Raw genomic sequence first — 14,638 nt, 5'->3', positions numbered from 1 at the left:
TAAAGTTTTTGAGTTTTTTAAGAAGAATGTGTGTAGGTAGTTTTAAAACTTGTTAAAATATAATAATATTACTGAAAAAGTTAATGTATCCTTAATTATCTCCTAGAAGATGAAATTCTTAATGAGGGTATTTTTCTTTATGATTTCCGAAAAGAAAAATCTAGTAATAAGAGTTTATATTGGATGTCGTTAAATTATTTTAAAAAAAATTCAATAAAAAGTTATTTTTTATTTTTTAGTGTGTGACAAAATTTTAGTAATAAAAATAAAAATATTAAAAAAACAAAAAATAATTTTTAGAAGTTATAATTTACACATTTTTAAAATATTTTTTACTTAAAATTTTTTTTAAGATAATAAATAAACAAAAAATACTATTTTTATATAGTTGTACTCAAAATAATTATCAAATAAAAAAATATTTTTATATAAGATATCTAAAAATAAAATTACTTTTATTTTTTTATTTTTTAAAAAATCACCTAAAAAAAGGATCTTTTTGTATAAACCCACTACTCCAAGTCTTAAATCTTTTTATATTTATAAAATTTTATTTAATTTTAATTTTTTTTAAAACTGATTTGTCCGTTTATTCCACCCGCTTATGAATATTATTCGTTTTGAGCATGGATAATGACAAAATGCTTCACATTTACTTGTCAAAATGTATCTATATATATAAAAAAATATCTTCATTCTCCACATTCTTATATATATATATATAAGGTATATTTCATTTTTCTCTCCAACTAACTTGAGGCTTATACCTACTCTTAATAATAATAGTAGGAGAAAAAAAAAACTTTTTGAATCTACTATTTAAATTATTATTTAAATCACTGAATTTAATTGAATAACAATATAATTTTAAATTCTCAGTCAAAACTAAACTCCTTTTCTAATTGGAAAATCTCATTTCTAAAATTTGGACTTGCAAAGCTCCAATTAATAATTCAGTAATTGCGTTGTTATTGCGTAGTTGAAAAAAGAGATGTACTTGCAGAGAATTTATTTATGTACATATCGTACGCAATTGCAACTTGTAAGAAAGAAAATCAACACAATTGAATTTTGGTTACAATTCTAATAAAATGCACTTACCTTATTTGTTTATATATTTATTTGAGTAAAGTATGTTTTTGCCTCTAAAGTTTAGAGTAAGTTCTATTTGTATCCCTAAAATTTAAATTGTTCAAAGCGATTCAATGTTATTCTGTCATCAATTACACATTAATTTGTGTCTTGTTCTTATTTGTTATTATAATTGACGGTAAAATAACATTGAATCACTTTTATAAACGTTAGGGACACAAATAGAACGATTTAAATGTTAGAGACACAAATAAGATTTATCCTAAACGTTAGAAACAAAAATGATACTTTACTCTATTTATTTTTGTATCATCCAATACAAAATCAAAAGTCTTTTGCGTTGCATATATAGTTAGGTGGTCACAATTCTAATAAAATGCACTATATATAGTTGACTTCTCAGATTTTAGGCTCTATTTGTTTTTGAAAATAGGACAAGATAAGACATTAAAGATAAGACATTAAGAACAAGACACAAAAAATAGACGAGACACAAAATGTTGTGTTCTTGTATTTTATTTGATAAACTAGAACAAATTATGAAAATTCAATTTATTCTCATTTTTTCATTCAAAAAATTGAAAAGAAAAATATAATAATAAAAAATATAATTATAAAAAATTAACAAGAATAATAAAAAAATAAAATAAAAAATAAGTCGTGTCCCTTGTTAGTATCTACGTATCCTTTCTGTCAGGATGGATATAAAATACACAAATTCAGTGTCTCTAGATACAATATTTCTGTCCATATCTCATCTGTCAAATATGATTTTGTGTCTTTATATTCCTGTCTCAGTGTCCTATCTTTATAAACAAACGTAGCCTTATATATCAGTTTAGTTCATTAATCCTATCTAAAACTAATAAAATTGATGAGACAAAAACTAAAAATAGAATTAATTTGGATTTAATTTTATTTTAGTCACTATCAGGCTAAGTTTCTATTTTCAATTAAAAAAAAGAGTTTCTTGCAAAAAAAGGAATAGTTTGATACTTTAATTGGAAAGCACTATGCTAATGTAATAATTGTTTTTATTGATATTTTGTTTTACAAAAATAGGAGATTTTTCTTTAAATAATTATTATTCATGCCATAAAGTAGTTAGTTTGATGAGGAAGTTGAGAAGTGGTTATTTGCAAGGACATGGTAGGGACCAATTATGTGCATGCATAATATATAATAATGAAAATAATTAGCAGATCAAGAATACATAATAATTATGAATTAATTAAGAATTAAAATTCTATTTGTCTGACATGAAAAGTGAAATTAAAGGCATTGGTAGTAGATAACATTATAACAATAACCTACACATATATCTACATTCAAAATTGTCGTTTAACAAGTTTAAAGAATATTATCTTTTTTATTTGTCACTTTCACACATTGGCAAAAGAAATAATAAGACAATATTATATCTATCAAGAAAAGAAAATCAGAAACATTCCAAACACGAAGGAAAACTGTGGAACAAATCAAAGAGGTTAGAGGTGTGTATTTTATTTGTCCTAAAAACTATAATTTAAGGGGCAAAAGAAAATGTCTACCTTACATGTATAATTAAACACACACCACCCTAAAATCCACATTTAAGAAATAATATAAAATTTATAATATACTTCTTTCACGTCCAAAAATAATAATCACTTTGGAATATAAATATTTCTGAATAATTGGTCTAATAACATTAAATCTAATAGATTTTGTTTCTTGACATGTATTAAACTTATGAGGTTCCATATCATTTTTGAAAATATAGATATGAAAATTTTATAATTAATTTAACTTGGTCAAGTATATATATTTAGTTTATTTATTCACTTAAACAAGCCTTAAAGATTTAAATAAATCCCGTCTTATGGATGTAGCAATTTATTATTATCTAACAATAAATCTTTAAATAGAATTTTTATTCCTAAGGTAGCGTTTGTTTTAGATATTAGGACGGAGATTAGGCAATTGGGACTTAGTATTATGTTTGGTGGTCAGAGACTGAAACTAAAATTTTAGTCCCAGAATATAAAATTTAAATTTCTTCGATTCCTTAAAAAATAGAGACACAGAAGACTAAATTTTTTTGGAATGAAAATTAAAACTTTAATAATATTTTTTCTCAAAAATACATTCATTTAATTTTTTAAATTTCAAATTTACTACAATCTCTATATTTATCTTAAACTAAATATAATACTGGGACATAATTTAGTCCAATAAATTTTACACAAAATATAATATAAAGACTTAATTTAATTTTTTTTCATTAATCTATATCTCTTAATTTCAGTCTCAATCTTCATTTTAAATACAGTCTAATAAATTAATTTTTAATCTTGTTGAATTAAAAAATAGTGTAAGTAGTAACAAAAAAAAAATGCCAGGTTTGTAAGTAATTTTGCAACTTTAATCCATAAAATTCCTTTGTGCGCAGAATATTTGTATTTTATTTTGTGTCTTAAACATTAAAAAGATACAATGTAACTCATTCATTAATTCTACCTAATAATAATAGTGTGAACGAAGAAAATGATACCTAGAATTTTTTGCATGCTTGTTTTTAGGGTTTACGTGCATGAAAGTGGGACCTAATATATAATCTTATAAAAGAGGGGACTGGTCAAAGAAATACTATTAGTTTGTTGTATAAAGGGAAATAATAATGAATGAGAGTGCATGTGTTTTGCCATGGACGGCTATTCACAGGAAACTTGTCTCCAACAATTAATATCAATAATACCATTTATACACCAAACACTCTTAATATTTGTAGTATAAAAAAAATGTTACTACTAATTAATTATATATTTAATTTTTAATTTAAAAATAAAAAAAATACATGTTGATAAAATACTGATCCAAAATAATGTCTACAATAATAAAGGGTGTAGGTATAGCGAAATTCTTAATATATGATCATATAATAAACCCTTTAATTTGAAGAAATTAAATTTAAGTTTAATTTGTTTAGGTTAATTGTTTTGTTTTTCCATGGTGCTTGAATTTTTGGAGCAGTATATGGTGTAGTGTTGAACACGGCAGTATCAAAACAGATAGATGGGTCCAAAAGTAGGCACCGTCTATTATTGACATCAAATTCTTATTCAATATTATTCTCATTCTTTTTTTCTTTTTTTGGTGAAAACTCAGGTGAAGTCGACTAACGTAAAGTTGGTATCTGAGAGCTGTTAGATGAAAATTTAGTCAAATTAGTTAAATTATCTAATGACTCTCAAGTATCAACTTCACGTGAAGTCGACTGCACATGAGTTTTCGCCTTTTCTCTTTTCCTTTATACGTATATATTTACATTACAACCTTTGAGTTTTTATTAGATAGATTATTAGGTTATTACTTATATATATATTTATAGTAAGTTTAATTATTCTAATATAATAAATTTGATTATTCTCTAAATTGATTATTTAATTTAAAAAATATGAATTAATATATATTAATGATTTAATAGCTAATTTTAGTATATAACTATACATAGAATATTAGATCACACTAACTCAACATGGTAATTTCCTTTTCTAAAGGAATGAATATGTATGCTGAAGGAAAACTAATAAATATAAAAATAAATTATACAAAATGGTGTGTTACATTAACTTAAAACGATATTTAAATACTATATACACATTAAACTATGAATACATATTAATAATTCCATTTAGATTGTCTCATTTGATGGGGGACACATTATACATGTGGTGTATGTCCAAAAAAAAAATATTATATTCAGAAAAACGTAACTATATATAAAATTATTATATTAACTTTTTTGGTAGAATATAGAGAAAAAGATAAAGCTAAGGAAATTTCTAAAAAATTGAAAATTTGTCAACTTTACATTCTGGTAAAAATAATTCAAAACAGATCAAACTGCAATCATTTCCATATAGAGATTGTAAGTACTTAATTAATATATATATTATTCTCATCCATATATATTATTCTGAGCTATTATAGGAGAGTAGTAGAAGTTTCATTCCTCCATAACACTATATTAATGATTGAAAACGTGATGATAAGAATTTATATAAAATAAAATAAATTAAATAAAGTACTAGCTAGTGTTAAAAGCAACTATTATTTTCCAACTCTATGTAAATTAACATATACTTGTTTTTCTTTCTTCAAATAAATTAAAACATTTCAATATATATATATAAACAATTTGACGAAGAGTATTTGATGATTTATTATTATTATTATTATTATTATTATTATTATTATTATTATTATTATTATTATTATTGAAAAATGGAAAAATAGATCACATCAAACTCTAGAAAAATTGGAAAAATATTGCTTTAAATTTGAAGGTGAAAACTGATCAGGTGCAGTCGACTTTACGTGAAGTTGATAATTGATAACTGTTAGATGATTTGACCGATTTGACTAAATTTTCATCTAACGACTCTTAGTTATCAACTTCACGTGAAGTCGACTATACCTGAGTTTCCACCAAATTTGAAAAGTTTTGTTTAGTCAACGGAAGAAGTTAGCAATATAATGTTTTGTAATGAACTCCCTTCCTTACATATCTCTTTTATAAAAAGAGAAAAGAATAAAGAAGAAAAAGAAAAAAGAAAAAAGAAAAACCATTTATATATATACTTTTAGGAAACATTCTTTATAGTCTATATTATATTCTATATATGGTTGCTTCTTCATGCATTCACATTATTAATTAATTAAAAGGGCAAAGACCAATCTCATTTATTTATATATATATTCTTCCTCTTCCATTATTGATGAGCTTCTTCATTATCTTCTTCTGCCGATCAATTGAAAATAAAAAAAAAAATGAGAAATTGGGAGAAAATTGGAGTAAGACAATACAATAAATCAGAGCTTCCAAGGTTGAGATGGACACCTGAACTCCATGAACAATTTGTTGAAGCTGTTGAAAGCCTTGGTGGAAAACACAGTAAGTACTTTAATTTTTCTTTAATTATTTTCCCTTAATTATTCATCCACTACAACATGTTCTTCATTTTCTACCTAGCTAGGGTTTCAGCAAATTAATAAAAGTAAATTCAAATAAAGCTATGCACAGTTTCATGATCAGAAAATTTTGATGTTTCAAATTTCAAGTTGATCTCTTTAATAAAATAATAACCACCACACTTTATTATTTGAATTAACTATTCTTATTAATTTAATTTCCTTGACCTTGGTTGCTCCCTAAAAATTATTAGGGTAATAAGAAAAATTTAGCATGAAAGATGAAGGAAAAATAAAGAAATTTGTGTTTAATTTGAAGTATCATTTACTACTATATGGCATGTGGTAATTGATTTTTGGTAATTAATAATATGAACATATATTTGATATGTAATTAAAAAAAGATTAAAAAAAAAATATTGAAGGGATTGCTTCATCTCTTTATTTTAATTCTTGTGTTTAATTATTAACAAACAAGAAAGGGGAAAGGTTAATTAATTGTATTTGATATATATGATTAATCAAGTCATATATATATTAAATATGAAAATTATTTAACAAATTATCAAATTTAATTTGTTTGACAGAGGCAACTCCAAAGCAAATTTTGCAGCAGATGGCAGTGAAAGGATTAAGAATTGCTCACATCAAAAGCCATCTTCAGGTACAAATTATTCTTCTATCTCAATTCATTCTCATCTTTTCTTTTAAAAGTAGTGGTTAGGTTCCAAAAGGCCATGATTCATTTGAAAAAATGTGATTGAGATGATTATATATATTATTCCCCAGCTGGCAAAAAAATTGATTAATTTTCCTTCTCTAACTTATGTCACATCTCTCTTTAATTTTAATCAATCAAAGACATAGCCCTAGTTCTTTTCTATTAATTTAATTATTTAAGATTTATATATTATACATGCTTTTCTATTTTTAAGATTTCATGTTCTTTTCAAACATTCTATTAACTAGTATATATGTAAATCCATTTAATTTACAATATTATCCGATCCTTATATTTAGGATAAAATGAACATTAATTTAGCATATTCTTACTTTTCTTTTCTTTCATTTGTTAATTAGAATTATTTTATAAGAGGATATTTATTGTACCTTAGTTTCTATAAGTACATATACTTAGCTTTGATGTAATATATAAACGTGTAATTAATTTTTTTTTTTTATTTTAGTGATTCAATTTAATTCTCCTCCTTTGTCCTAATATATGTTTGGACTTGCTCTTGAAAAAGAAAAAAAAAAAAAGAAAATAGAAAAAAGCAAACATAACCTTCTTTAGGAAAAGACAACAATATTAGTTGGAAATATATATATATATTGTCACATTAATGATGATGAATGTTACTTGTTGAAAAAAGAGTATAGTGCACATTTAGTCATTTACTAATATTAATATATGACATAAATGTAAAGATGAAATAAAGCAAGAGATTATTTTTCTTATTAGCTTTGTTGTTGAAGAACTCTTAAGATTTATCTCTTTATATTATAATATTAGAAAAATTTCAAGTGTACTAGGAACACCGATATTTTAGTTGTTTTAACCGTTGATTTTAATTAATATATATTATATATTTTTTTATAATTCAGCTCAACAATTAAAATAACTGAAACACCGGCGTTCTCGATATACTTGAAACTCTTTCTATAATATTATGCATTCTAAAAGGTGATTACAATTTTTAAATGTGTTTCTCATGCATGTGCAACTTTGGACACTACTCTAGGTTAGGTTAGGTACATATGCATATATATGCTCTTTATGAAAAATGAAGATAAGCAAGCTTTATTAACTAAAATGGAGTTATTACTTTCCCCTTAGCTTGTCTCTTTAGTGTGATTATTTGTCTTTGAAAAATTAAATGAAATTAAAAACTAGCTACTTTCTTTCATTTTGTAGCACCCAAATGTGTAGTCCTATATATTACAGCTGTCTCTCTTCTAATTGCCACCAAATTCTCAACTGTTACTAATATGATTAATTCAATGAAGTCATACTTTGCTAGCTAGTGTATATATAGGCCACATAATTTTATGGCATATAGTTATACGAGTTTAATTTTGATGCATTGAGAATGTAAAAATATTTTATACAATCATATAATTACATTTGTTTTTTTAGATTATCATACACGTGATCAATATAAAAGATAATTATTTTTATTAATGTAGTATTACGTAAATAAATATACATATAAAATTAATTTATATTCACAGTGTATAAACTTATCTTAATTGTGTTCTTTTATTAATTTTTTTTTTTTGAAAATTTATATCCATATAATTATACATGTGTATGTACCTTAATTAGATATATCTAAGAGCACTTTTTGATTTTCTAAATTAGATGTACAGAAATCTGAAGGGACATGCTTCCCTCTCAGTGGATCACTTGATGGAAGAATATCAACATGTTAAGGATCTCAAAATCACCTCCATTCCTTCACCAAAAAGGTAACTCATGTGGATTAATAATAATTTTAATAATATTATATGTGTTAATGTATCAACACCACACATACAATTAATCATATATTATTTAGACACCAAGAAAAAAATTAGACACCAAAAAAATCATATATTATTTACTGTTCATCAACAAGATAAATGACATAATTGGTTTAATATTTTATGTTATGATTTATGGATTAATTTAATTAATAGCATAAAATTCTAGTATATATAATATATCACTTTGTATCATTTTAATTTGACATATATTATTAAGAATAATACTTTTCACTCAGCTGACTTTTTTTTTTAAATTATTTTATTTATTTTAAATTTTAAATCCTAAATTTTAAATTATAAATCTTAAAATTTAAATTCTAAAAAAAAAAATTAACTGAAAAAGGGACTAATATTACTTAATTAAAATGTTGGTTCTCTATATATTTTGTATATTAATTATTTTGGTCTCCTTTATACTTCAGATCATCGATAGTGACCAACTTAAGAGGTTCAAATTATGAAAGGAGGATTCCCATGGAAGACCTTCATCTATCAAACGGCGTTTCACAAATCAGTGAAGAAACTGATTATGATCTAAACCAGGTATTATTTATATAAAACCATGCATAATATAAAACCAAATGTTTGATTTTAGGTTTAATTACTCTTTGATCCTTATAGTTTTATCAAATTCAAAAAGGTTAAAATTAACGGAAATTTTTTATTTTCAAAAAATATGTGGTTAAAGATGTAATTAAGTTCTTAATTGTGAGTACCTTCAATTGATGGAGAAATATTTCGTTAATTCTATCTAAGGCTAGCAATGAGTAGGGTAGGGTAGGATTTGGACTCTATCCTAACCTTATCTGCGAATTGAAAATTTTTTTAAAATTCTATCCTACCCTATCTGCGAGTTGAGAATCTCTCAACCCTAATCCTATCCGCACCCTAAAATTCTAAACCCTACTCTACCCTATCCGACCCTACCTGTAGAAAAAAAATTCAAGCAAATATAAAATTCAAGCAAATATAAAATTCAACCATTACAAATTTTATACATATTAATAAAATAGAAAATAAAAAACTAAATTAAAATTAAAATTAAAAACAATAAAATGTTAAAGAAATTCAATATAAAATTATAAATAATATGATCATCAACTAACTTAGTAGTTATTTCAAATTTTTATAAGAGGAAGATTATGGGTTCAACATTCATTTTTTTTCACTATATACATAACTTTTACATATATTATATAATATATTAGAAGTGCGGGTAGGGTATACTCTGAACTTGTACCCTACCCTACCCGCAGGCAAACTCGTACTACACCCTATCCTATTCACAACGAGTCGAGTACCTGTGGGTAGGATATATATTACCAGCCCTAATTCTATTATTCTTTATATTAGCAAGGACCTAATTATAAAATTAAAAATAGTATAAAAATCTAATTAAAAAAATTTAAAGACTTAATTATAAATTTGGTAAAATTATAAAGATCAACAAAATAATTAAACATATATATATATATAAACACCATCCACACAAATAATTTTGACATATATATATATACACTCATGTATATTATTTCATTATGATTATATTTGCCTTAAGACATTATATACATGACATGTTGCTTTTATTTATTAAACCATAATTACGCGGTTTATATTTCTGTTCCGCACACGATTTTAATTTGAAAAATGAGCTTATTAATTAGATCAAGTTGTCAACAATATATTACATAAGCTAGACTGGCCAGTTATGAATGAATACCTAATTATGGATCACATGTAAATATATAAACAAAATCATGTTTCATCACATATAGAAATGTATATAAATATTTAGTATCTCAATTTTTTTTTTATTATATTACTGTAAAGTGTAAACAAATTTGATTATACGTCTATTATATATATATGTTTGATTAAACAGATTTAATTATTATATTTTGCTGACTGATTATTTAATTAAAAATATACAAATTAATATGAAAAAAATGTACAAAAATATATAATAATTAATTTGATGACTAATTTTTAATGTATATAAAATATTTTTGAAAAAAAAATGAAACACTTGAGTTTTTTATTTTAAAAATAGAAAATACGCACCGAAAAATATATATATTTTTGCAGGATCTAATAGAGTCTAAATAATAATATTAATTAATTAATTAATGAGATTTTGTCATTATAATGAATTTTGTTGGTACATCTTGCAGGAAGCTGAATCAAGTGGAGGCTTATTAACTTGTGACGATGAATTAAACGAAGAAGAAAATAATAATAATAATAACAGTAATAGTAGTAGAGTTATTCATCAATTTATTCCTGGTGTCTCATTCTCTTTTAACACTAGTACTGGGCCTCTAAAATTGATGATGCATAATAGTGAGAGTGGAAAACAAGACATAATGCATTTTACGACGACGACGACGACGACGATGACGACGACGACAACAGCAACAACTGCAGTTGATTCTGTTAATTCTAGTATCTTTGTACCATCATCTACCCCAAACAATAATTATATAAATTTAGACCTAAGAATATGATGATGAATTTGTATTATATTTAAATACTTTTTAATTAGCATTCAACTTTTTAGGCAAGGGGACTTAGTGTAATTTAATTAAATTATTATTGTATTCATCACATGCAATAATAGTAAAAGGTTCATCAAACATGACTTCTCTTACAAATTATTCAGTCCTGATTAGTTAATTACCAACAAATCCATTTCTAATGGCTTTATTCGGTATATATTAGTGTTTTTCTACTAGTAAGGAATCCGATTAGGGTATAATTAGGGTTTTTGTAAATTTTGAGTAATTAATGAATAATTAATTAATTATTAATTCAAGAAATTAAAAATTTTAATTTTATAGTTTAATGAAATAGAAATAATTAAAATATAAATTTTGACTTTAATTTTAAAATTTTTTGTTAAAAAATGGGCCAACGGACTAAATCGAATGAATCGGGTCTAAGTGGGTCCAAACCCACCTATACACTCGTATATATACACTTGCTTCAGCCTCGTCCTCCCCCAAACATTAATGAACACACTGAAAGTAAAAGAAGAAACGTGAAATCTTAGCTTCCAAATCCCTTTTTAACTTTAAATTTACGTAACTTTTAACCCGGAGCTCCAATTGACGAGTTGTTAGAGGTCACGCATTCGTCTCAGAATTTTCTAAAAAATTCATCTAACAATTTGCTAAGAAATTTGAGATTTCATTCCCAATTCTTCCTCTCTTTAGTTTGTACTTTTAGGTTTTGATATTGAGAGATTTTGTAATTTTGATGGTTTAGGGGTACTTTAGTAGTGAGTAACTATTGGATTTCATCCTAATTTCGAGTGGATAAGGTAAGAAACCACTTAACCCTTTATGAATAATTAATTAGCAAACTCTATGTTAATTATAGTGAATTTGGATTGTATTAAATTGAATTGGGTGTTTTGGAGTTAAATTGGTGGATATTGGAAGCTTAAAATTGAATCCTCGGCGCTGAAAATTCAATTAGTGAGGAGTTGGAGCCTTGGAACTTGAGAAACGGTGGATGATTGAGGCGTTTCGAGCATAAGGAGGAATCGACCAAAGTATAGTTTCGGTTTCTGGTAATTAAAATATAATGTAACGTGAAAACTTATGCTAGTTGACCGTGGGATAAACTTGAATAGATTTTGGTTATTGATTTGGTTAGTGAATAAATATGTGGTTGATATATATATATATATATATAATGAAGTTGTTTGATGTTGAATTGTTGATAGGAGAAGTGAATTGTGAATGTTATTCATGATGTGGAATAAATGCAAAGTGTTTAGGCATGTTTTGGGTATAGTTGGTTGAATTGGAACTTGAAAAACTTGTAGGTTATGTAATGAATAATCGAGTTAATGTGAATGATTTGAGAAAGTGTTGAATATAACATGAAGAAGGCTGTAATGACAATGATTGATCGATATTATTGAGGTTGAATATATGATTGATGATTAAATGATTGAGAGTAATTGAAGAAGTGCAAAAAAGTTGCGAAAATGTCGGAGATGCATATACGAGTTAATGAATGAACAAATGAATGAATGATTTATAATGATTTAAAATGAAATTGATCTTTGAGTTTTAACCTGGTAAGGATCGTGGTGGTTTACCGCTTGCGCAGTGTCGAAATGTCTGTGAGAATCATGGTGGCTTACCGCTCACAGAAGGTGAGAATTGTGGTGGCTTACCGTCCACGTGTATGTTATTTTTCTAATTGAAGATCTTGCGAGATTCGTGGTAGTGTACCGCTCGCAATGGTGGGGTTCGTGGTGGTATATCGCCCGCCAGGTGGGGTTCGTGGTGGTGTACCGCCCACCAATTTTCAAGAGAACCATATCCGGATTAGCTATCGGATGTGTCGGGTTCTGGAAAAGTAACCGACACGTGAGCTCACGGCTAGTAGGAAAGACAAGCATCATATGCATTTATGTATCTTGTTTGATTTTGCATTATTGGGTTTGCTTAACTGATATTCATGCTTAACTACTGCTATATGTTCTGTTTGGTGTAACTGTAAACTACTTGTGTTTTCTTTGTATGCACTATTTGTCTGTGCACCGGTGTGTCGGAGGATTGGAGGAAAGAAGATGAACTCAGGAGTTAAGTCAGAAATTGAGATAGAATAAAAAATTCTTAGATACCTCACCCTGTTTATGGTATTAAATTTTAGTTTTAAGTTTGAATCTATTGTCGAAAGTTTTAGGATCGCCTATGCCTTTTCCGGGATATTATATGTTAGTTATGTGGGCACCGTTACCATGCTGAGAACCTCCAATTCTCACTTCATACATATTTATGGTTTTCAGATGCAGGACGTGAGACACCTCGCTGAGGCATTCTAGAAGTTTCTGAAACGAAGGATTCTAGATTTTTGGGGATTCTATTTTGGTTTCGATATATATGTAGATACTTTTATATTTCCACTATATATGTATATTATGCTTTATCCCACCTAGAGGTTGATTTGGAGAAACAGGTTCTGTAAATTGTATTTTGGGGATTTTCATTTATATATGTAAATTGTATTTTGGGGATTTTCATTTATATATGTATATATGCTCTGACCGGTTATAACTTCGCGAGTCGAGTAAGAAGTTTTGTTATTTGTTTTCTTGGAACTCTTCTTTTATGTATTTATGTTTTGCTTCGCTCTTATCCTATCCGGTCTACGTTTATCGTCTACGTGAGTGATGCGTTTTTCTGTTTAACGCTTTTGTCTTAACTTTCCTTCAAAAGCTCCTAGGTACAACCCTTTTTAACTATATATATATACTTTTAGAAGTCGTAGCGCCTCGGCACCTCTTTTTTACATCTTAGGTATAAAGCTCTGTGTGGTAGGATGTTATAGTGTTCACATAAACTGAACTGAAAATGCACTAAATCATTCTAAATAGTTTAGAAAATGAACCAAACTGTTTTGTCACATAAGAAATTAATTTCAATTAAACCAATTTATAATACAATGCATCAATTTAAATCAGTTCATAAAAATAAAATTAATTTTAATTGAAACTAAATTAAGCAGCAGCAATCATGAATTTAAACTCCTACCCAACTTCGTATAATGTCTCTGTACCTATATATGGTGTTATAAAATGTTGAATGAAATCAATTATGATTTATTAAGGTGTAAATATTGTGATAAAGAGGGACTGTTAGGAAGATGAATATGTAGAATCGAGACACAAGACTGCAAATCTCCTTGTTCTGAGTTTGTATTTTCACCGCGCTAGAATTGTATTTATAAGAGTTTTCGATACTGAAGAGTATATGGATTAAAGATAGATAATATACGTTGGCCTTGGGCATATGTGAATGTGTATTGTATACCCAAAAAAAAAAAAAAAAGGCTTCTAGCTATTTTTAAAATAATTTTTGGTATTGCAATAGTAAATGTCATTTAAGGACTCTCAATGAATTTATTTTGGTGTGTACTCTCAATGAATTATTATTATTGCCAATGAGTTATAGCTCAAATGGCATAGTCTCCCCATACTCAATTAAGAAGTTGCGGGTTCGAGTCTCCTATCTTTGGTAAAAAAAAAAAAAAAGAATTATTATTATTATTA

General features: G+C 26.2%; 1 protein-coding gene across 1 annotated transcript; it reads left to right on the top strand.

Annotated features, from left to right (window-relative positions):
• Positions 1-5,813: 5,813 nt before the first annotated feature.
• On the top strand, positions 5,814-11,206 carry LOC107608315 (uncharacterized). The gene is made up of 5 exons (XM_016310144.3): positions 5,814-6,028; positions 6,633-6,709; positions 8,408-8,514; positions 8,994-9,114; positions 10,743-11,206. Exons 1-5 carry the CDS (start codon positions 5,905-5,907, stop codon positions 11,073-11,075), a joined length of 762 nt encoding a protein of 253 aa, XP_016165630.1. The 5' UTR covers positions 5,814-5,904; the 3' UTR covers positions 11,076-11,206.
• Positions 11,207-14,638: the final 3,432 nt, after the last annotated feature.

The sequence above is a fragment of the Arachis ipaensis genome, chromosome B7 (assembly GCF_059453495.1).
Source record: "Arachis ipaensis isolate K30076 ecotype BB chromosome B7, ASM5945349v1, whole genome shotgun sequence".
In the NCBI taxonomy this organism is placed as follows: Eukaryota; Viridiplantae; Streptophyta; class Magnoliopsida; order Fabales; family Fabaceae; genus Arachis; species Arachis ipaensis.
The sequence above is the reverse complement of the archived record's forward strand: the minus strand, read 5'-3'. Positions and strand labels throughout refer to the sequence as shown.

What these genes read in the sequence shown, in the direction of transcription:
- LOC107608315 (XM_016310144.3), top strand. Translation starts at nt 5,905, where the DNA reads ATGAGAAATTGGGAGAAAATTGGAGTAAGACAATACAATAAATCAGAG. An exon ending in AAGCCTTGGTGGAAAACACA is followed by an intron (nt 6,029 to 6,632) that starts GTAAGTACTTTA and finishes TTTGTTTGACAG; the next exon opens with AGGCAACTCCAAAGCAAATT. An exon ending in ACATCAAAAGCCATCTTCAG is followed by an intron (nt 6,710 to 8,407) that starts GTACAAATTATT and finishes TTTCTAAATTAG; the next exon opens with ATGTACAGAAATCTGAAGGG.